The sequence below is a fragment of the Ambystoma mexicanum genome, chromosome 6q, assembly GCF_040938575.1.
Source record: "Ambystoma mexicanum isolate Mex_15411 chromosome 6q, UKY_AmexF1_1, whole genome shotgun sequence".
Taxonomy (NCBI): Eukaryota; Metazoa; Chordata; class Amphibia; order Caudata; family Ambystomatidae; genus Ambystoma; species Ambystoma mexicanum.
In genome coordinates, this window is record NC_090937.1 from 1,370,237,738 (window position 1) to 1,370,261,274 (window position 23,537).

At 47.2% G+C, this 23,537-nt stretch overlaps 1 protein-coding gene across 4 annotated transcripts in view; it reads left to right on the forward strand.

The window, feature by feature from the left end:
• The window catches only part of TBC1D14 (TBC1 domain family member 14), a 1,472,366-nt gene that overhangs the window by 1,006,967 nt on the left and 441,862 nt on the right, over positions 1-23,537 (forward strand). For all 4 annotated transcript variants that reach the window (XM_069632000.1, XM_069631998.1, XM_069632001.1 and 1 more), the window contains 2 exons: positions 20,923-21,029; positions 21,124-21,204. In XM_069632000.1, the coding sequence (XP_069488101.1) occupies positions 20,923-21,029; positions 21,124-21,204 (188 nt within the window). The remainder of the gene's footprint in view (positions 1-20,922; positions 21,030-21,123; positions 21,205-23,537) is intronic.

The window sequence follows — 23,537 nt, forward strand, 5'->3', positions numbered from 1 at the left end:
AGTCTGTTGAAAGACGCAATATAAGCCAAAAGGTCTTGATTACCTTGTCGCAACGAAAGAAGCTCATTGTCCAAGGCCTGCCCCTGTGAATGTCTTGCGAACAGTTTTTCCATACTGAGCTGAAAAGCTTGAATATCATGGAGGACCGGATCATCTTGATTTACTAGAGGGATCGACCAGTCTGCCGCATTGCCACTAAGGTACGAAAGCACGAAAGCTACTTTAGCTTGATCAGTTGGAAAGGCTGCTGGCCGGCATAAGAAATGCAACCGGCACTGATTGATAAATACTGCAAACCTCTTTGGGTCACCAGAAAATCGTTCGGGCGGAGCCAGAGGTACATTCCCAGGTAGGTTGATCTGCACTGGATTCATAGAGGATGTAGAAGGAAGATTTCCCCCAGATGCGGGTAACGGGGTCTGTCCGGCTTGTGACTGTAGCAATTGTCTAGCGAGATCATCTGTTCGCTCCTTGGAAATAATCAGTTCCCTTCTTAGAGCGTTCGTTTCCTGACGGGCTGCATGCACTTCTGCCCTTAGTTCCCCAAGTAACTGGGCTAGCTGGTCGGTATCCGAGGTTCCCATAGCGCCTGGACGGGAGTTTTGTGGTAGGCTTTGCGTTCTGTAATGCTCACCTGATTCCCGTAGAGGCGCCGGTCTTGACTGGGCGTATACCGTATCTTCAAAGGTGATGTGTAACACACGGCTGGCTCTTTGGGCTGGACCTCTGTGCACTGTATGTCTGACTTGAAGGGTAAGATGTCTGCAGATAGAAAATATGGGATTAAGGAACTGGGTTATTGAATGTCTCTCTCTTCTTCCCTTTCTCTTCTCCTGTAGAACCCCAAAGGTTAACGCTCTCACCTTAGGTAAGTGAACGCCATGCTCTCCATCTGCCTCGGGGCAGGGTGCTGTAACCAGTTTCTTCACTGGATAAGGGGAGCAGGCCTCTTGACTTCAGAGGACTGCTGTCCGTCGTTTACTGCACGAACGGTAAGTTTCGAGTAATTCTAATGTCTTTAAAGTCTTTAGTAATGATGTTTCTTGTTTTGCAGGGTTCCGGCGATGGCGGATGACGGGCTGAAGTGAGTTGAAGATGGAGCCCGTGTGATGAATAGAAGCGCCTGGAAGCACGTAAGTAAGCGCTTGTTGCCTGCTTCACGATGCGCTCTAACTGTCTTTTTATTTTGCAGGTACAAGTTCGGAGCGGCTGCAGGGTGCCGGAATACCCACTGGGTTAGATGTGGAAAGGAGTAATGGCACGTGAGTATTAAAGTTCCCCAATGTCTTTAAACGCACCTTGTTTTGTCTTTCAGATGCGGGATGCAGCGCCGAAGGCCTCCGGAGCGTGCGAAGAGTTGGTAAGCTTTTGTCTTTCCGATGCCGGAATGCAGTGTGAAGACCTCCGGAGCGCACGAAGAGTAGGTAAGCCTTTGTCTTTCAGATGCCGGAATGCAGCGCGAGGCGTTGGTGACAGCCGATGGACCAGGTAAGTGAAGAGCTGTCACTGAAGACCGTAATGCTAACCTGTTCTTTCTTGTCTTTATAGGTGTTGCTGAAGACTGGATTCAGGATGGTAAGCCTTTTTCCTAAGGCCCAGGATCATATGCAGAAGACACGATGAGCGTTCTGCTGCAGAGGATGCAGAATAACGCAAAGCAAGATTCATCCATCGGGTGTGGTTTAAATAGCCTCCTGTAGTGCTTAGGTGTCTCCTTCCACAGCCACGCCTAGGTAAGAAAAGAGTTCCTGCTTTCCAGAAGAGTTCCAGTGTTCTGAATCTAGGGAGTGGCTCCTGCCCCACCCAACATGAAAAGTAGTTCCAAACAGAAGTGGATCAGAGGCTCAACTGGCAGGCAAGTAAGCAGCATGGTCTGCTGCAGGTAAGTCCACCCAAGCATTATGAGCCCGGCGCTTCCAGCGCTGGGAATGGGCATATTTATGAGCCTGGTGCCACTGGCGCCAGGACTGGGTCCAAAAGGTCCCAATTGGGACTGGTTGGCACTCGGAACCCGGGTTATGGATCTGCTTCCAAGGGAGTTGGGAAAACCCTGACCTTTTGGAAGCAGAGATCATGACATTGAGTTAGTATTTAGATGTAATTTTTCAATTTTTTAGAGGCAGCTGCCGGCTAACAGTTATAGCGGAACCTCTTTTGAGCACATGTCAGAAGGAAACAACACTTGCCAATCCTAATCATCTATGAACTATAACATCAAACCGACATCATTTGCTGACAAGAGGCGGTATACAAGGAGTATTAGTTACAACAGCAGCTGCTCAGCCCCTTGCATCTTTTGGAACATATTTTCGAGCTCAAGATTAATGATGGTTAAGAGTCTACACAAAGACAATATGAAACTCGTTCTAGTCCCCCACATGCAAGTTAGCCAAAGCCATTCCCTGGTTGCCTCAGAGAGTACACACACTGTTGCGATTGTTAATATACGTGTCGCCTCAAAATGTGGACAAAATATCACTAGATGTTTCAGCGTTTCCTTAATAGAGCCATCTTTACAAAATCTACAACTCAAGTCCCCATCTGCTTTCAGAAGAGGACTCCAGCTACCAATTCTTTCTAAAGTCAGAGATTGGTTCATTTTGAAACGAAAATAAATTTCTCTGGCTTTATCGCAGGGAAACTGGATTACATATGGTTTGTGAAGACGTCTTGGAGAGCAGAAAAGGGCTGCTTCCTTGTATCCTTTAAGTTCCGCTATGTTTTACACCAGTCATGCTCAATAATACGCAATTTCACATGATTTGGTCTAGATTCAAGGTCTACTGGTTCAAGGGCAATTTCTTCCAAAAGATGGACCATTTGGAGATAGATTGTGAGGGAAGATCGTTCAGGGACAACCATTAATTGACCTAGATCTTCGTAGAGACAATTATTTGGAGGATATAACATTCTAGCAAAATTAGAGACTAGGCGCCAGTTCTGACGTGCAGACAAAGTAGTTAGACCTAGTTCTTGCCTTATTATCACATTAGGAGTGGATTGGGCCAACCGCAATGCTCCTTTCCATAAGCACCCTTGTAATTGGTCAAGATAGCTGTTAATATTCACAAGGCACATATCCAATGCGAAAAGGAGCACAGATTCCACTTTCAAGATGTAAAATTGCAGTAATGGCAACAGTGAGAATTTGCAGAACTTTACGTAAACCATCCTCATTTGAGTGGAAAGGGGGGGCCGCTTTCTTTTGTAATATTTCCTTCCACATTGCCAAGGAATTGGAATCAGATATTATGTATCCAAGATAACGGATAGCAGGCACAATAGTTATAGAACAGTTTTCAATTTTCCAATTGCGGGTGATGTTTTTCCTCTTAAAATTCCTAAATACAACAATGTGAGATATTTCCACATTACATTTTAAGTTGTGGGTCTGGCAATAGGCGGCAAGTAAGTCTAATTTTATTTGGAGGCCTTTGGGCGTGCGATCGAGAATTACTATATCGTCGGCAAAGGCTAGGCATTGTATTTTTAGATAGCCAAGCATTGCCGGATACGAAATCTCTTCATTCCAAATGTCGTTAATACCGCATAAGTAGAGATTAAATAACGTGGCCGCTAGGTTGCATCCTTGCTTTACACCAACATCAATCTTTATCGGATGCGTTGTTGCACCTTCTTTGTTGACTCTTACCAAGTAGGTGGTGTTTGTGTGAAGCTTGGATATCAACTGTATTATGTACTCGGGTATATTCAAGGCGGCCATTTTTTTCCAAAGTAGTGCACGTATGACAGTCATAGGCGGACGTAAGGTCTATTGAAGCCATGTAAAGTGGGCCAGAGTCCCGTATTTTGGTTTTCGCTAGTAGGTGCGCCATGATTGTTGCATTAAGGGGCGTACCCATCCTTGCCCGGAGTCCAATTTGATATCTGGATAAGATCCTAAGCTGTCCAATGACCGCTTGTAATTCCCCCAAAAGGAGGCTAGCAAACACTTTCGCAGCAGTATCAATTGGCGCAATCGGTCGAAAGTTGCTTGGCTCAGACCTTACTCCCTTTTTATATATCGGCACAATGATGGAATTTAGCCAAGAAGGGGGGTGTCGGCGCTTAATAGAATATTGTCAAAAAGTTTCTTAAATATCTGAGCCCACATGGCTGGATTCCGTTTGAGTACACAAGGTGCCCCATGACAGGAAAGATGGAACAGCTAGGGTGGTCCATTTATACTCCATTTTTACAAAGGCTGCGGGGAGGGCAAATTTATTTTCAAAAAAAGACTTCCAGACTTGTGCAGAGATCATGGAAGACTGATTAATGGGGAGTGCAGTAGTTCCTGCCCTAAGCAAGGCCCATGTGGATCGTCTATCCCTGTGGCAGAGAGTACCAAACATTTTCTAATTTACAGGATTGTGAATAAAGTGCTTATGATCTCTGCATTTGTTTCGATAGGTATTCAAGACCCTTTTTTTCCGTTAGTAAGACCTCCCACGTAGGAGAAGTTCTACGAATTTCACAAAGAGCCATATTCTTCGATCTTTTGGCTTCAAGAATAAAGTTGGAAATCAGGGTGGTGCAACCTACGGGCGGGTGCAGACTGTTCGACTGCAGCGAGTTTATTACCCCAGTTATTATTCTGGATAAACCATCAAGTTCTAAATCTGGGGAAATTCTATGATGGTGCAAGTTGTAATAGAATGTGAGGCGTGCAGAGATCATATCATTTACCTTATCACAAAGTCCGGTTGCCCATCAAATTGATAATCCAGGTCGATCCCCTTCTAGCAGACCTTGCTGAGGGTCCTTGACTAATAGTGCCACATCTAACTGTAGGTTCAGATGAATCATATAGTGGCCACTATAGCCAGGATCAAAGATTTTGATGTTATTTGAGAGCGACTGCAAGCCCCGAGATATGGCAAAATAGTCGATACAAGTGGAATGGGCACCTCTCCTCCAAGTAAAACACCCATTGGTAGTTTCAAAGGGGAGAATGTCCAGTTCCCAGGATTCCAAGTACTCTTTCCACAAACAACCTCTGTGTAACGCTTGCTGTGCAGCCCCACAATTCACAAGAGTAGCATTTGTTCTCATGCAATACGCATTGAAATCCCCTCCTAGTATAATGTCAGAGGTAGGATGTACTGATAGAACTTTGTCAAATAATGTATCTAACGCTTGAAAGGCAAATGTTAGGTTGCAAGTTGCAGGATTGTGATATAGACATACAATAAGAAATGGAGTTGACTGTTTACCCTTAAGCACGATCAGTGCGGCCAACATTGCATTTGCAGTATAAACATTTAACACCAGTGCATTTAGGTTGGTGTTTAAGCATATTGCTAGTCCACCGTACGGTCTACCACATGTGCCTCGTTTCGCTTTTGTTTGTATGACAGTGTATCCAGGGAGCAATAATTTGTGGTCACACATAGTTTCCTGGCATAAGATAATATCACATTCCAAACCTACATGTGGATTGCTAAACCACGGCTTTAAATTGTTAAAACCACACGAATTGCAAGACAGAATGGATACGGAAGAAGTCCGGTTAGTGGGGAGTGTTATTCAGAGCAGGGTTTAAAGTATTGTGTAGGGCAGCTAACCATGACCAGTCCTTGCTAGTATTAGATAAGCCTACTAGTTGGGCAACGACTCTGTGCAGGACCAGAGGTTAAATTTGGTAGATGTTCGGGAGTATGCACTAAAGGAGTTTCATTAAAGGAGATGGCATCATCAATAGAATGGAAGGGGTACGGCATCAGGCCAATATAACGGAGCTCTTCCATGTATTGCATTATAAGGTTGGTAATAATGGCCGATTGCACCTTGCATACCATACGATTGTTCTGAATCGGTGGTAGGGTAATCCACTCAATATCTGTCGTGTGCAGAGTGCGAAGACCGGGAATACGACCAAAGGCCTGCAGAAGTGCAGACCGATTAAGTCGCTTTATACCATTCTTATCCGAGATGGTTTCCCATCCTATAATCGTAGTGGACTGTTTGGGCACTTCACCCATCGTTTCAAAGTCCTCTCCAGCATGAAACGGGGATGAGTCTCGGTGCTTTCGCCCACTCCCTTTGAGTCTTGCGTGAGTGACAGCTTTTTGCCAGACCCGGTCTGATGCCCCAGGTGGTGAAGCTGATGACAATCGTCGTTTGTTAAGATAGCCCTAGAAGTTGGCTCCATGTCTAGCTTCTTCTCACTTTTGGTGGAAGCTATCTCTACTACCTTTCCTATTTGAGTGATTTTATTGTCAACAGGTTTGAAGAAATTGGGTAGTTAGGTCTGCGACGATGAGTGTACTTTCTCATCAGTAAGGGCCTGCGCCTTCTGAAGTGGGAATTTTGTGCAGTTTTTGTTAGAGGGAATTTCCCTAGGGTCCATGCCATCTTCAGTGATTTTCTCTATTTCTGGATCGGTCACTGATGGAAGTGCATTGCTCTTTGCCATTTTTTTTGTTTTTGTTTTTTCGTTTGTTTTTACTTGGACAACAAGTTCCTCTTTGGAGATTTGGGTCGCCTTTTTACGATCTGCTTTCCTTTTCAAGGCATGGATAAAAAGTATTTTTTCCCTCCTTGAAATAAAGGAACGCTCTATCAGCAACTACAGGTGGAAGGCTATCAGGAGCAGATTCAATTTGGTCATTGTTCTCATAGTTTTGTTAGTACTGAGGGGGTGTCCGGGTGGAATACCTGACCCCCCTCCGTAGAGCCAATTGAATCCCCCGATTTCTCTTCCCCAGGGCTAGATTGTAAGAAAAATAGTACCTGTTCCAACTTCTCAGCATGTGAATCAACTTCCATACATAGTTGGGCATGCGTAAGAATGTGGCAAGAGGTGTCAGGTCTTGGAGCAATCACAGTTCGGGCAAATGATTGCGGGAACGCATAAGTAACACAGGGAGCATTTGTGATTTTAGATTTGTTCAGGGGTGCAGCTAAACCATCTGTTTGCGTGGACACAGAGATATTAAGAGGTGCGTCCGTTTTCAACGGTCTTTGCTCCTCTGGTGCCCGTCTCAGACTGTCCGCAAATATGAAACACTCCAATTTATTAATTTTTAATAGGATTTCTGTCAATGCTGATTTGCAGTCCCTCAATTCATAGTGCGTGTACTCATGACCACGATCCAATAGATTAAGTATTCTCGTTAATACGGGGTAGGATGCTTCGAGGGATTGCATGTCCTCAGTGGGTTCTAAGATGTCAAAGCCCAATGGGTGATTTGACAGCTTTTTGGCAGGGGAGTGCAATGGGTCTATGTCAGACTTTATAGTGCCACTTGGTGCTCTGGTTGGAGAGGAAGGCCAAGAGCTAGAAGTGGGAAAGTTAGAAGCTTTAGATTCATGCAAAGAAAGTGTTGGAGAGATGTTTATATCCTCCATGTGTACCACATCTTTGCAGTGAATATGCACATCTGCTCTCTTGCAGTTGGTGTAAGTGACTGGGGTGGAAGGTCCAACCGAGAGCCGTACACGTTTTTCGAGTGCTGCGAGTACAACAGGGGCTAGTATGGAATTATCAGAGGGTGAGGAAGGTATGTCCTCGATGGGGTGCTCAGAGTCAGGAGGTATAATATCCATACGCATGCTGAGGAAGCTTTTGCGGGGTGGTTTAGGCAAGCACTTACTAGACGTAGAGTCAACACTAGGGGAGGGAGACCCATTTGTTGCGAGTGCTTGAGCACGCGCATAAGAGAATGCCACCTCATGCTTTATTAGGTCCTGGTCAGTTACAGGACCCCAGTGCGCCGCCAGCCCAGTGCCTTAGCTCGGCATAGGAACATCATTCTTCACAAATTCCTTTGATAGTAGCATTCGTTTGTTTTTCCGTTTTTTTTTGGCGTTTGCAGAATTGAAAGGAGACAATTTTAAGGGGTGACCACTACGTAAGCAAGAAACCATTTAGGCCTAGCGTACTTCACTCTGTAATGGGCAAGCGTAATGTCCCACCAAAGCACCACCCAGACCACGAAATTTCCCGATTGGGAGTCAGCCCAGGGGCCAGTGCTCCCCGCCTCACCGCCCAGCAGCTCAGCAGCCACTTTGAGCCCACTTTCGATTTATGCCTACTTGGATTGTGTCACTGTTTTTGCAGCGACACAATTCAATAGGTGCAGTTATATAATCAAGCAGTGCATTAAATATTCATAAACTCATTTCAGTGGGAAGTAGCAGATTGATTTAGACAAAAACATCCTGTGTCCAAAGGACTAGAAATACGCACCGACCCAGGGACCAGGGTGCAGAAAAAAAAAAAACAGATAAAGTTTCTTACACTGACGATAGGATGCAAAACGCCCCAGAGGTATTATACGGAGGCCGCGGATGTTAGCCCGCGTTTTTGGTCCTTTTGTGCACCCAGTGCCCCCTGAACAGTTAACAGTACTTCAAATGTACTTCCTGTTTGGACTGTTTGGACGCTCGCTGTTATACGCGAGCGTATCAAGGACAACAAAGAGACTAACACAACTAAACACTAAACACCACTAGCACAACATGACCCGTGCAACGTGCACAACAGTCTCATAAGTCCTCGTGTGTGATTCAGCTCCAATCAGGCAAACAATCACCTTCACTTCCTGTAAGGGAGGCCAGGCACTTGTGCATCCGATAAAGATGCCTCTGGGTTTAGATGCGGCATCTAGGACATTTCAATTAACAGATTTGAAATTACTGAAAAGTTTTAGCAGGCATTGCTCGCAGTAATATGCTTGTTAGTATATGGATAAAGGTTTGTAATAACTGCCAAAGATGATGAGCTTAGGGCCACTGCCACCAAGTTCAATGGGTGAAGTTGAAAGTGGCATCTTAGATGAAAAAGGGAAAGTGAAATCAGTTTACAGGCAACCAAAGTTATGTTGGCCGAAAACCTAGAAACGACAATATTTAAATAATCAGAGAAATCTTTTGTTACTAGGATTCTTTTTAAAGTGTCTTATAATGCTGATGTAATACTGTCTCGAGCCAACTGAAGTGTCAAAGACAAAGCCAATTTGTTAGGTAAGATTTCCACGGGGCTGGTAAATCTTCCTTGCCTGGTTCAACTCCAGAACTTTTTGCTTTTCTAGTGAGATATTTTCCATTAATACCTCAGTGAGTGGGAACCTTTTTCCACACTCACCTGTCTTTAACTCTTTTTATGGGTGTCATTTTTAAGACTCTCCATAGTGTCTTTTTAAAGTTATCATGTCTAACAACTTATTGGCAATAAGTGCCTGTTGTTGCTGGGTTGCCCTAGGGGCTCCCCCTTTAACTTTCTTGTGCTAACCTTGAGTGAACTACAGTTCCCAAAGGTAGAAAGGATCTTTGGATCCCTTTTACATTTACTTCTGTGAAACCAGCACACTCCACCTTATGTGGAGTGCTGGGGAGATACAATGTATCCCCTTTCACATTTAAACTGTAACAATTCTGTTACAGTGACAAGCTTACCTTTAATGGCTGGTGGCAGTGATACCTTTTACTAATTTGGTGCATCTTTACCGCGTGCTGTAATCACAGCTGCAGTAAAGGCACCTAAGGGTGCTCATTTTTACCAAAATGGCCCCTGTCTTCTTTTTCTGCCATTTTAGTGTTTCTTGTCGTTTCTTGTTCCTTCCCCTGACATCCAGGGCGGGAAAATCCTTTGTTTGAGTTTTGTCTTCGGCGGGAGTCCCCTGGACACCCCGCCCAGGCTCCAGTCAGTCTGTAAGCACAGGAAGTGGGGGAGAGGTCCCAAACTTCCCCCTCCTTTGTCTTAGGTCTTCCTTCAACTGGGCCAAATCCCAGTGGGGGGTTGGCTGTCCTGATTGGACAGCCAAACGCCCCTTTCTTGTAAAATGCGGGGAGAGAATGCAGAGGTTGTGTTGCAGTTCCTGATAAATACTGGAAACCTGGAAGCTGAAGTCATGTCGACCACTGGAACCGACAACCGAAGAGGATGACGAAGGAAAAGCGGCGGGAACGATTTCCAGCGGCCGGAGAGCCTGCTTTGTAACCGGAGCCTGCTGCAGCACTTCCTTCCGATCGACCTGGGGTCCCCGAAAACGACGACCCGAACCCAGAGCCTGGTGAGACCCACTAGACTCAGGACCACCTGCATTTTGAGCCATCCCACGGGTTGCTGCGACCTTGCGTTCTTGCAATACCCCAATACCCTGGGACCTCCTGCCACTGTGCGGTGCACGGTCTTCCGAATTCCGAATCTCGCTGAAACTTCGTGGGCATCCTGGTCTATCTCCAGAGACACGAATCGAGTCCAAAAAGCCCCCTCACAAGAGTGCTGGACCTTTTAAACGACGAGAATTCAACCGCGATTTTCTGTCTTCTTCTGTGCTCCTTGAAAAGGCGCCAAACCTGCAGAACCGCATTCAGCTGCGAGAGAAATCTTGCCTAGAGCCTTCTTCATCGATCCCTGCTGCAAAGTCCCTTCTGAGGTCTTGTGTTCAGTCTCCAGGACAAGGAATCCAGTGACCGGGTATTTGGCTGCAGTCCCTGAAGTTCTCCTGCTGCAATCTCTTCTTCATTGCTGAGGTACTGTGTTGGCTTGGGTATATACTCACCTTAAGCCTGTTGGGATTTCTGTGTAGTCCTGGGGTGTTTTCTGTGATTGGGAGGTCCCTCGTCCAGTACACCCAGTCCCACTGCTAGAATCCTGCTGGGGTAAGGTGGCGCTGTTGAGCAGCCCAAGATGGCTGCTTAGCTCTTTGGCTCCGTGGAACGTCGGCTTTCATCCGTCTGCATCTGCGGATTCGGGAGACCCTGTCCCCCATAACCTGGTCCAGCTGCTGCTTGTCATTCCTGCCCTACGCCCTGTGAATTTGGGCCAGCTCCATACATCGTGTGGCTTTGTGCAACGTGTGGCTGCCGGCGGCCGGGTCGCCCCGGCCCCCTGTAACTGCTGCCTACGGAGCGGCGGCGGCTGAGAACCGACGATCCTCGCCTGGGGCCCTGCGGTGGGCGCCGGGGGGCTCTGCGGGCTTGTGTGTGCTGCCCCTATCGGTGCCGGCTGGACTGCGGGGCTCAGGGACGGTGGCTGTTGCCTGCGCTGGAGCGCTGGCCGTGTCCCCCTCCCCCCCTCCTCTACCACATCCAGCCGGGCTCCCGCCTCCTCCGGGACCGCGAGGCTGTGGCCTGACCTGCGCTCAGCTGTGGCCTGGCCGCTCGAGGACGGCGTCCCTTCGGCCCTGCACACCGGTGGAGGGTTCCTTACGGCGACATCGTCTGGGCCGCTGTGCCGGGGGACGGCGGCTTGCCTTGCGCTGGTGCGCCGGCCGTGCCTCTCCCCCCTTCCATCTACTGACTGCGACGGGGCTTCCGCTGCTGCTGTGTCCCGGCTGCCTCCGGAGGCCGCGGGGCGGTGTCTGACTGCTCCCCGTTTCACCAGGTGAGGAGGTGGGGGCCGCGCTTTCTGCTCCTGGCGGCTGCGGCCGTGGCTACGCACTGGGGGGACCTGACACCGTTGAGGGTACAAACTGCGATTCGTGGAACGGTACCTACCTGCACTGTGCCCGTCTGGGGGTGATCTCGCTCCCATCATCCAACGGTTAGCGCACGGCTTTATTACCTAACCATACATATGTCAATACGGGACATGAAGCACTGACATGGTCCATCTGGGTATTGCGGCCCCATCAGCACTACTTTGCACATCTGCCTGGCAGCGATCACTTACCTTCACTGAGCCCCCATCCAATATTGCCAGTCTGCTCTGCTGGGTGGGACCATCTCTCCATTGCCTCCTCCAGCTGCATCCTGCCCGTCTGACCTCCACATAGCTGACTGCGGACCCTACCCGTATACAGGACAAGTGGTGTCCGGTCCGGTACTTGTGGCCCTTCCTGGGTCCCCCCTTTGTGGGCCATCGCCCGCAGACGACCTGCATCACCAGCCTAAGCATATAATGTCGAGTAGAACCAAGGGGGGTAACAAGGGGGGAGCCATGGACAGGTTTGCTAGGTCTGTCCCGAGGGCTGAGACTGACCGGGTATCGCCCGAGCATGAAGAGCCTGAGATCGCCCCTCACCCTGCTCCCCAGCAGCCGGACCTCACCACATTGATGGAATCAATGGCCAAAAACTTTGCCGCCTTTCATGAGAAATTAGACGACATCAACGCCAACGTTGCCTCGCTCAGGGCACGAGTGGACCAGGCCGGAACTAGAATCACGGAGGCTGAGGCTAGGGTATCGTCCAATGAGGATAACATACACGTACTACAGGATACGGTTGAATCTCTGACCCGCGACATGAAAAATGTGAAAGCGAAGTGCGAGTATTTGGAGTCGCGCTCCCGCAGGAACAACCTGCGCATTATTGGGGTCCCGGAAAATGCCCTTAAGGGACGCATGGAAGACGCAGTCGAATGTCTACTCAAAGATCTCCTAGGGAACCCCTCCTTGTCACCATACTTTACAGTTGAGCGAGTGCACCGGGCCTTGTCTCCTCGCCCCAGACCCGGCGATATTCCCAGACCCATCATTGCCAGGATCCTAAATTATCGAGACAGAGACCTTATCCTGCGCCTGGCGAGAGAGAAAGGTGACTTGCGTTGGGAAGCCCATACGATCAGAATCTTCCCGGATTTCTCTGTCGGAGTGCAGCAAGAGAGGAGGCAATTCCTAGGCGTCAAGAAACTGCTTAGAGAGCGTAATGTTCCCTATGCCATCCTGTTCCCCGCGAGACTCAAGATTACTCACAACGGAAAACTGTTTTTTTTCACTGTCCCTGATGAGGCAACGAGATTCATCGAGGCGCAGATTCCACTTCCTACTCCAGCGGAGGCCCGCCCCAATGATGCATAAGCATATCCCGATCTACCTGTCTATGCTAACCCTATCTGATGATCCTATCTACCTAACGTGACGATGGTAACCTCGCTCTTCAACCAGCAAATGTTGATCCCTGTTGCCAATGACTGGGCTGCTGACTCTTGCCCCAAAGCCTTAAATATATACTGTCACTTGTTCTCGTGGCAATTGTTCGGCTGTCTGCCCTGACCACAACTGCTTCCGCACTCTATTCACTCGGATTGGCTCACAGACTTCAGGGATCATGTACTGGATCCGCCCACCGCAGAAACCCACCTTGGGCAGTATTCTGTCCACTTTCACAGTTCACGACGCCGACTACACGGCAACTGCGCACCTCTCTGCAGTTGCAATGTTATTTTTTGTTTTCACCTTGTTGCCACTGTTTCTGGGCCCCCGTTGGGCCACGGTGGGGACACACCCCCGTTGGGTGCTGTCCGCCGACTGTTGTCTAGATGTGGCCTCTGGCTCCGCTGGAGACGCCTGGACGAGGGGAACTGATGGCACTTGTGTTTGGGAAGGGGGGGTCTACACTGCAAATTGTGGGTGGGCAGTGAGGGAGGGGGGCACAAAAAAAGGGGTTTTTGTTAATGAAAATGGCATGGAAGAGGGGTGCACGATTGCAGCACTATGTGTGTTTCTTGCAATGGGCTCCGTTACACTGCACATAGGAGCCTATCGCAGTTGGGATGTTCCATAACACCGCCCTATGTCTATTAACATTATGACATGGAATGTTCGGGGGCTGAGCAACTTTACCAAGGCACGTAGAATTACTGCATACGCCCAGAGACATGGAATTAAGGTACTCCTTTTGCAGGAAACACATGCTTTAGGGCGGTTAGCTGCTTGTCTTGCCCCTAGCTGGGGTCCTACCAGATACTATACAAAATACTCCACTCAGTCTAGAGGAGTACTCACTTTGGTTCACAAATCAGTCCAGTTCCTATTGCGTACTAGTCACATTGACCCTGAAGGCAGGTATGTAATACTCCACTGTCTACTCGCGAATAGGGAATGCCTTTTGGTAAACACATATGCCCCTAACTTTGATGCGCCAGATTTTTTTGACGCAATCACCTGCGTTTTGTTGAAATATGCAGGGGTCCCTATAATATGGGGGGGGGACATGAACCTGATGCTAGACACCGTCCTGGACAGAACTGGGAATGCTCGTAGGGCTGTCACGCGCGCGGCCATTAGACTGCGCACACATATGGATGCACTAGGACTCAGGGATGTATGGAGAGTCCTCCACCCACAGTCAAGGGAGTATACCTTTTATTCCTCGGTGCACGACAGCCTATCGAGGATAGACCTGTTCCTCACATCGAGCGAATTGGTAGGCAAGGCCGCAGATGCACAGATACTCCCGCGCACACTCTCGGACCACTCCCCAGTAACGCTGCGAATCACACTGGAGCGTGACCAGCCCTCCCGCCCAACATGGCGATTCAAATCTGAGGCCCTCCAAGATATAGTCTTCAGAGCCGAAATTTTGGCCGACATCAGCACCTTTTTTGAATGTAATATCAGACATGACACTTCCGATGGAGTGCGCTGGGAGGCCTTTAAGGTCTTCATTAGGGGGATGTGTATTTCCAGGGAGGCTGGGGTCCTCAAAGCCATTAGAAACAGCTTGCATCGGTCGGAGGGGAAGCTTAAGGACCTCGAAAAGCAATATGCCTCCACCCCTTCCCCGATCATACTGGCACAAATCAGGTCGGAACTTGAAACATTCGAGGCTCATGCCCGAAGGGAGCTACAGTACCATACCCGCCCGATGGCTGCCCGGAAATATGGCGAGGGGGACAGACCCGGGAGGACACTTGCCAGACTGGCTCGGGCAGAGTGTGGCAAAACACGCATAGACTGTGTCCATGATGCTTCCGGAGCTCTGGGCTGGTCTGACCAACACATTCTAGAAACCTTCACCGCATTCTACACAGCCCTATACGGCCCCCGACAAGAACACAGTCTGCAGGACACTAACCTCCTTCTTGATCAAATCCCCATGACCCTCATCTCCCACGACACAAGGAACCAGCTAGAGGTCCCGTTCACTCTTGATGAGATAACCACCGCCATATCGAGCTGCCCCAAAGGCAAAGCGCCTGGCCCTGACGGTCTCACCTCAGAGTTCTACCAGGAACATGTAGCCATCCTGGCACCCAGACTCCTTGAGGTCTGGAACGAATCGCTCGAACTAGGTACGCTGCCCCACTCTTTACGTGAGGCTGTTATAACTGTACTCCCCAAACCGGGCAAGCCACCGGTTGAATGCGGGTCATATAGACCCCTTTCCTTAATAAATACAGACACCAAAATATTTGCCAAAATCATTGCGAGCAGGTTCCCCCCGATAATGTCCTATCTGGTCCACCCGGATCAGAGCGGATTTGTCCCCGGCAGATCCACGTCCCTTAACATTCGCCGGCTGTTCAATGTCATGTCCAGAATCGACCCCGATGCCCATGCCGTGGCAGTTACCCTTGACGCCCAAAAGGCGTTCGATATGGTGGCATGGCAATGCATGTGGGCAGTTCTCCACAAAATGGGAATTGGCCCGCGAATGATATCATACATCAAGCTGTTATACACAGACCCGGTGGCCAGAGTTCTTATCAACTCTAAAGTCTCCCCCCCCTTCGCGCTGTATAGAGGCACTCGCCAGGGTTGCCCGTTCTCCCCAATACTTTTCGCACTTGCTATCGAACCTATGGCCGACAGTGTCCGGGACAAACATGCTCGGAAAGGCATACGTATGCGAGACACCCCAGAGATCATCTCATTGTATGCAGATGATGTACTCCTATACATCAGAGACCCAGCTGCTCACTTAGACCCCATTCTCCGAGATATAATCAAAATAGGTACATTCTCAGGTTTCACAATCAACTACACTAAGTCCGACATCTTCCCACTCACGGCGGCGACCCCCCGACCGGATTGTGAGTTCCCCCTTCGCTGGTCGCCCGAGGGCATCGGTTACCTCGGAGTGCGGGTTTCCCTCGGCAAGCCATCATTGATAGCTGACAATTATGCAGCTATGGCGCACCTAATAGAGTCCCGGTTGTCGAAATGGCGTGGTCTGCCGCTGTCCCTGTCGGGCAGGCTTTCTTTGGTTAAAATGATTATTGTCCCTAAGTTGCTCTACATCTTCGCGAATGTGCCGATCTGGCCCGGAAGGCGATATTTCAGGGACCTCCACGCGGCCTGCGCCCGCTTTCTGTGGCATGCGGGAGCGGTGAGGAAAAAGTGGCAGCATATGACTCTCCCTTATGAGAAGGGGGCTTCACCGCCCCGGACTTCCCAAAGTACTGGATCGCCGCACAACACGCCTCACACTGGTATACATTTACGGACCCTTCCCCACATGTGAAGTTAGAGACACTGGCATGCGAGGGAATCAACCCCCTATCCCTCATTCTACACCACACATTCCGAGCTGATGCCCCTGCCGACCCCGTGGCGGCCACAATCCTGGCTTGGAAGCGATTGCTGCAGGCAAACACTGGCCACCACCCATACTATAAATGGCTGCCCATCTGGCAGTTCCCGGGTCTCAGCCCTACTCATGATAAACTCCTAATTGAACGCTGGGACAGCCTCGGCTACCGAGCGTTGACCGACCTCTTCCCTGATGGGAAGTTCATTACCCCGCAGACGTGGAGACCCGGTCACTCCGGCTCGGCACTCGAAATGCTGCAGTACTTCAGGTTAAGAGCAGCAATTCGGGCTTGGTGGCCCTCCTACCCCGATGAGCCCCCAGACTCCCCCGAAATCCAATATATAGCTAACTCGGCCGGAGCCGGAGGCATAACTTCATCGTTATATAAATCGCAAATGGCTAGCATTGATGAGGCATTGCAACCGGCGCGTGACTTGTGGAGTGATGAACTGGGTTTTCCCCTTTCAGATGTATTGTGGAACAAGATGTGTTTGCACACACGTAAAACCTCCCTCAACGCCAGATATAGATGTATGCAATATAAACTCCTAAACCGTCTATACTACACGCCACACAGGGTGGGACGGTTCACGCCAGGCCAGGCTCAGTTGTGCCCTAGATGCAAATCCACTGCTGCCGATCACATACATATGTTTTGGTCTTGTGTGGCCCTGGGCCCGTACTGGGAGGCCATTATTGCAGCGTTATCTGAAATAACAATGACCCAAATCTCTCCTGCACCACTTGCTGTTCTGTTCGGTGTGTGGGACGAACCTGAGGCTAGGAAGATGGCTAAGTTTCTGAATGTTGCCACCATGGTAGCTAAGAAATGTATCCTACAATGCTGGAAACGCCGCTCTCCCCCATCATTCGAGATGTGGCTAAAGGCCCTTACCTGGACTCAAGTGTGCGAGGAGGACTACATTAATACCCTCCCATTGTCTTCCCGCCCCAAAAACGCGTGGTCGGAGTTCTGTAGCTACCTGAACAACAAGGAAGACACTGTACGTGCATCATCACCTCTACCTGATGAGTTAACCCCTGCTACCAATTAAAAACTCTGTACTGTATGCATGAGGGCTCAGCTCTCTGTTTAATACTAGCAAGATGTGAAGTGTTATCCATGAAACTGCATTACCAGCTGATATACGCACTGTGTTTGTAGTCTGTACTCTTTCTATGCCAATAAAGAAAAGTTTAAAAAAAAAAAAGAATCCTGCTGGGGTGTCTTCTGCGAAGCCCCTGGACCCTCTTCTAACCCTAGAAGTAAAGTACTCACTTGTTTGCCCAGTTTTCCTAAGGAAACTCTGACTTTTGCTACTAAAGAACTTATTCTAACACTGCCTGTTGGTCACTAGTCCTAGTGACCCCCTTCTGCCACTGAGAACACTCATGCTCTAAGGGAAAAGACTTTGAAGGGATTGGGACTTCTGCCTAGAAAAGAAATCAAGTGGTTTTACTTACTTGTGAAGAGTTGTTTGGTAACTGTAATTCTAAGAGTGAACAGTTACAAAAGTTCTTACTGATCTTGGATGTGTGATGCACTATTCTTAAAAGTATGGTTAACATCTTTCCTTCCTTAGCCACTGTTTTGCCAGTCTAAAAGAAAGTAGATGTGAAGGTATTTTACTCTCCTGTGATTAGGTTGTGCCTTTTTACAAAAGTAATGTGTTGGTTTCACCAGATTATTCGTGACGGGTAATTGTATGAGTGTCCTCCAACTGTTGGTATCACCAGGTTAGTCCGGTAAGGATAACTGTATGAGTGTCCCCCAACTGGGTCTTGCTTCCCCTGACTTGCTGCTAGCCTGTCTTTAATAAGTCTACATTAGGTTGTTGCCTACCTAGAATTATCTATTCAGTAAAGTGTGACATTGGGTTTTACTTTCCCCTTCATTGTGAAGTTAAAGTAAGTGGGTTTTACTTACCTTGTGTTAGCTGTGTGCCATCCAAAACAAGTTACAAGAGTTATTGCTAACCTCAATCTGGGGTTCCCTGATTTCCAAAGCATCTGTAATGATATATTACATCCATTAGGTTTTGCTCACCTGGTATAACTGTGTGTTATGACAAAAGTAGTTATAGGTTTTTACTACACCTAGAATAAGTGTTTCACTATTCACCAAAAGTATATTGTCCAGTTGACTGTTTATGTGATTTGTTCCAAGAGTCACTGTACAACTGGAAGGGCCTACTGTCCTTGTATTACCACAAGTAATCTAAAAAGTAACCATTGGTCTTTTACTCCCAAAGAATAGGCTTGGCCTATACTAAATGTGGATAACAAGGTTTTGACTTCCCTAGAACTACTGTTAGATAAGGTCTATACTTGGGTCTGTCTACTTTCAAGTATAGTGTTGTGTTTTATATTGTGATTTCATATAATGTTTCAGTATTTACTTAACCCCTAGATTTATCTGGGCCTACTTGTATTTCAATAAATCCTTTATTTTTATAATACATAGTGTTTCAGTGTTTCTTTGGATCATTTGTATTACAATTTTCACTTGTACTGTATCTACTGCCCTCTCTCCCTCCTAAGATAAGCCTGGCTGCTCTGCCTACGCTACCATGTACTCAGGTGGTACAGTCTTATACTAAGAGTGGAGTCTTGTACTGCCTCAGTTGAATGGTTTTACTAGGCCCTTAACTGGACTTCAGAAAAACTGTCCTAACACAATTCTGTTGTGGTTATAAGTAAAGCAGTAGAATCTGACACATTACCTTTTGCTCTTTAATGAATTTCCATGCACACACTACTTGTGTCACAAGTGGCCTCAAGAACACACCAACCCCCAGAGACAGTTCAAGTGTTTTGATTTCTAAAAATAGCTCCAAAATCTCACTCTCTCTCTGTCTCTTTCTGTCTTTTCTTTCTCTGCTCTTTCTCTTCCGTGTTGTACTTAGGTTTGTGTGCTGTAAAGATACTAAATCCCCACTTTATCTTGTCCCTCCGAGGCCTGATATTCCTCTCCCTATATTTGTCACATTCCCTTCCTCCTTCTTTCCATCTCTTCTCTGCCTTCCTGGTTCTTCCTCCTCTATCCTTCTGATGTTCCTCTCTATGGTCCTGCTTCACCTTCCGATCTTAATTCCTACTACTTTCCTCTCTCAAAACTACACCTACTTCCACCTCCTCTCCACTACTTCTGCCACCTCCACACCTTTACTCCTTCTGCCAAACCACTACTCCTCCCTCAACACCACCATCTGCCACACCTTCTCCTCAGTCACCCTCCTTTCAGTCCCTCTGTCACCCCTTCAACCACTCTCTATATACCCCCTTCTACCAATCTCACTCACACAACTTGCATGCACACTCACAACACAGTACCACTTTCTCTCACAAGCCAATACCTCCATGTTTATAGAAATTGCTTCCACAATCCTCTGCATTGTCATTACTCGTTCTGGTCTCTTGGACTGCCACTTCTCCTCCTCTGACTGCATCTGAACCACCCACAACTTCCTACTTCCTGTGGCTCTTTATAATATCCTCCTGCTCTACTGGTTCACCCCTACTGGTTTTCGGGTCAATCATTCACTGTTTTCCCCTCCTTGGAGGTGTTAGAATCCGTAAAATACATTTCAGTCACTGGTGGCCTACTGTGGTAAATGTTCCAGTTCATTTGAGGATTCCTAATGTCTGTGGAATTAGTATTTTTCTGGGATCCACTCGTTGGCGAGTGTTCTGTTCCGGCGCAGATTTCAGCTTTCTGAGTATGTGCTGACAGTTGTTGTAGTCAGTTGTGCAGCATCACATACGGGTTCCTCTTCCTCAAAGTGCTGGGTGGGATACGCTGGCACGTGATCCCCCTCTGGAGTCCGCTGTAGACTGTTTGTTCTCTTGCTGGTAGTTGCAGTTTTCTAAAGAACACTGAAAGAAACTGGCCAGCATTTTGCAACATATGTATGGGGAGATCAAGAGTGGTGCTATTGACAAGCCTACTGATGCATAAAAAAGGGACAGGGATGGGGCCCTTCCAACATCCCCCTTGTGGATAGGACTGGCTATGGCTTCAATCCTGGAATGCCTACCACCCCAGGCTGAGAGAGGGTGGGGGGGGGGTCCTCTTCCCCTCTTGACAGAGTCAGATTGCTGACCCAGTCCCATATGGTAAGATTTTATATAAGGTGAGTACTATTGAATTTTTTAACATTGTAATATAAATGATTAGAACACTTGTGGAAAAGTCAGTGTACATGGGCTACTGTGCGTAGAGGAAGGCATTTTCACAGTGTAAATACATATGAAGTCAAAGTTTAAAACGTACATGAAAAATATTATTGATATAATACATGCCAAGAAATATTACAATCAATGATTACATAATACATAAGGACATTGAAAAATGTAATTTATTTTGTTACAGAAATACTGATTAATCAAATTAATTTCTGTTTATATGTTTTTTTCTTAAATGTATATATGTTCTTACTGTGCCTTTTCTGCAACTCATTTTATGTTATCATTGTTGACATACAAATGCTGTTCACCTGGAAGATGAACTTGAAGTCTAATTGTTGTATGCGTAAGGCAACAGCTCCCTCTAGCAGTGATAACAGGCGAAGCGGGCAGGATGGCTTCAGTCAAACATACATCTGGTCTTTTATTATAATGTATATGATTCGGTCCGAAATAACAAAGCTATATAAAACATAATTCTATTGCTAATAAAATAAAATGATCTGATAAATAACCAACTTAACTTTTTTAGGTGCTGTTCACGTAGAGTTCGTGAGCTGTGGTGGCAAGGAATTCCTCCTAGCGTAAGAGGAAAAGTCTGGAGTTTAGCAATAGGCAATGAATTAAATATCACAGCTGGTGAGTGTTGATTATGAGTAATAATTACTCAAATATTTATTTCAACTTGAACATTGTTGTGCAGCAAGTACTTAAAGTTTCACTTACTTTCCAGAACTCTTTGACATTTGCCTGTCTCGTGCTAAAGATCGTTGGAAGTCCCTCAGCACGGGAGGCTCAGAAATTGAGAATGAAGGTGAGGCCTGTTAAAATACTTTAGCGAAATAAATGCATTCTACTATGCTATCTATTTCTAGTTGGCTGACATGTTTTGTTCTTGCAAACTCTATTGCGGAAACAGCTTAATGATTATTATTTTTTTAACATTTTATTTTGAAGGGCATCTCCTACCAAAACTAAAGTCATTCTTCCTGTGCTGCACTTGGTTTTGCACCTCACCCTTTTGTCAGATCACCTTGCCACATTGGTAGAGCTGGTTTAAGTCAAAATGTTCCTCGTTATTTTTCATGTTTATTCTGTCATGGTCCCCATGCCAGTCTCCAGCAGAAGGCAGATCTATTTAATAATTTTCCTCACAGTTCACAGCTCATGAATTTGGGCCCAGGAGAACCTATCTTAAGTATTTCATGAAAGTGTTGCTGCCACAAACACAAAAGACCCCACTACAAATCCTCAGGATGATCCAGATCAGGACCCTTAATGGGAAGGGAAGACAAAGGAGATGGCGAGATGCCCTCATACGCTGGTTCATTCTTGGAAAGTGTAATTCTTTGAGTTCTTTGTCATTCCTCTGTCAGACACGCCTCTGCTTGAGCCAGGCTTTCCCACAAGAACTTCATTTATAAAGGCTTTGTATATAAACACGATTTTGCTGCAAAACAATGTTCAGGCGGAATCCAGGAAAAACTGTTTAGCCTTGCTTAAACGTACCAACAAACGGGTAATCGGAGCAAGTGTGTGTGTGAGACCTCATGCCCACAGCTTCATACCCTGGTAGTTGCCGCAGCCACTCTGATCTCGGAGCCATCTTCCTCATTTTCTTCCATGTCAGTAAAGAAGATCTATCATTGGAATCCTTTTGGAGGAAGATTTATGCCAACCTGGGGCTTTAATTGAGATCAGCAAATAAAGACACACAGATGGCTGCTGCAAATCAAAGGCTTTGGTGCAAACTGGCTTAGTTTGAAATATTCTTGCATGTAGATAATGTTGGCCGGCTCAGAGAAGGGCTGGCTGATAAAAAAGAATCCTATCTCAGAATGTTAGTCAGCGGCACAGCATTTCAACTTTGTGGCCATGGGCATGGCTATGAGTGTAGATATTTGTAGACAAGCCTGGCACTAAGCTACAAAGTTTACAAAGGAAGTTTGGTACTAAATGCACAACCTCCACTATGATGGAGTAGATCTGTTTCCCAGCACCATTGATTAAGAACTGGCTCAGAAAAAGGCACGTACCCTAATAGCAAAGTCATTATCGGTAGCTACCAAGCCTCAGACAGTCTTTTAGGTGTGCCCCCTTGCAGGCGTTTCACTTGCGATCCTTTTCTGTATTTTCCGGGTATCAAGACGTCAAAGCTAGGCATCCTGATAAGTATTGGAGTCGGGGCCACAGAGGGAACAGGACCAAAGATTATTTTCTCTCTACCCCACTACTTCCAGGTAACGCACAAGCTTCAGTGACAAATCAAAGTGACTTAGAAAACAGTTCCTGTACAATTCCAATTGGGGTTCCGCTGATGCACCATGTGGAGACCTAGCAGACCATAAAATCAGACGCTTTTTTTTGTAGCCAGTTGGGGCTCCCGGCTTCCTATCCCTTTCTCCTCCCACTCATTGTACTGCTTTGGTCATCCCCTCTTTGAGATCAAGCAACTTCTTCAGATGAAGTCCATCAAGCGCATACACATCTAGCGCGTGTCTGAGAATGCTATTCTTGTCTATTTATGCTGCTGAAACCCAGACATGCTGGCTTGCGCACCATTCCAAACCCTTTGGGGTTCAATCTGCACCTTTCCTCAGAAAAATTCAAGATAAAGGTGACGGATCCAATTTGCTGCCTGGAAGGGAGATTGGATATGCTGGTGATTCTGAAAGATGCATATGTCCACATCCCCATTCGACCACACCATTGGGGAATCACCATTTTCAAAGACTGGTATTTTGACCTGCGGGAACTCTTCCCTCACACAGTGTCCGCTCTATGGCATACCTCCCGAGGGGGGCAGTTCCCAGCCTCGCTGGGGCACGCCTTCTAAAGATTGAATGGAAGGGGATATCAGATTATGCTTTTCCCACTCTCTCTTTAAATCGGTGGACAATCTAGAAACTCCAATTCACACAGCATTGCTCCAAGAGGAGTTGATCTGGTTCTGGTTTTCAGTCTTGTCATTATTGATGGGTTGACCAAGTCACCTGCCCTTATGGAGGGATCCTCCTGATGTTGCATCCTTCCTTTCAATGTCCTTTGCGTCCTGATTTCTGAGAAGCTGACTTTGGGTCAACGGGCATTGTCGTCAGAAAATATGAAAATTATCCTGGAAGCTACGAAAGACTCCATTCATGCTTA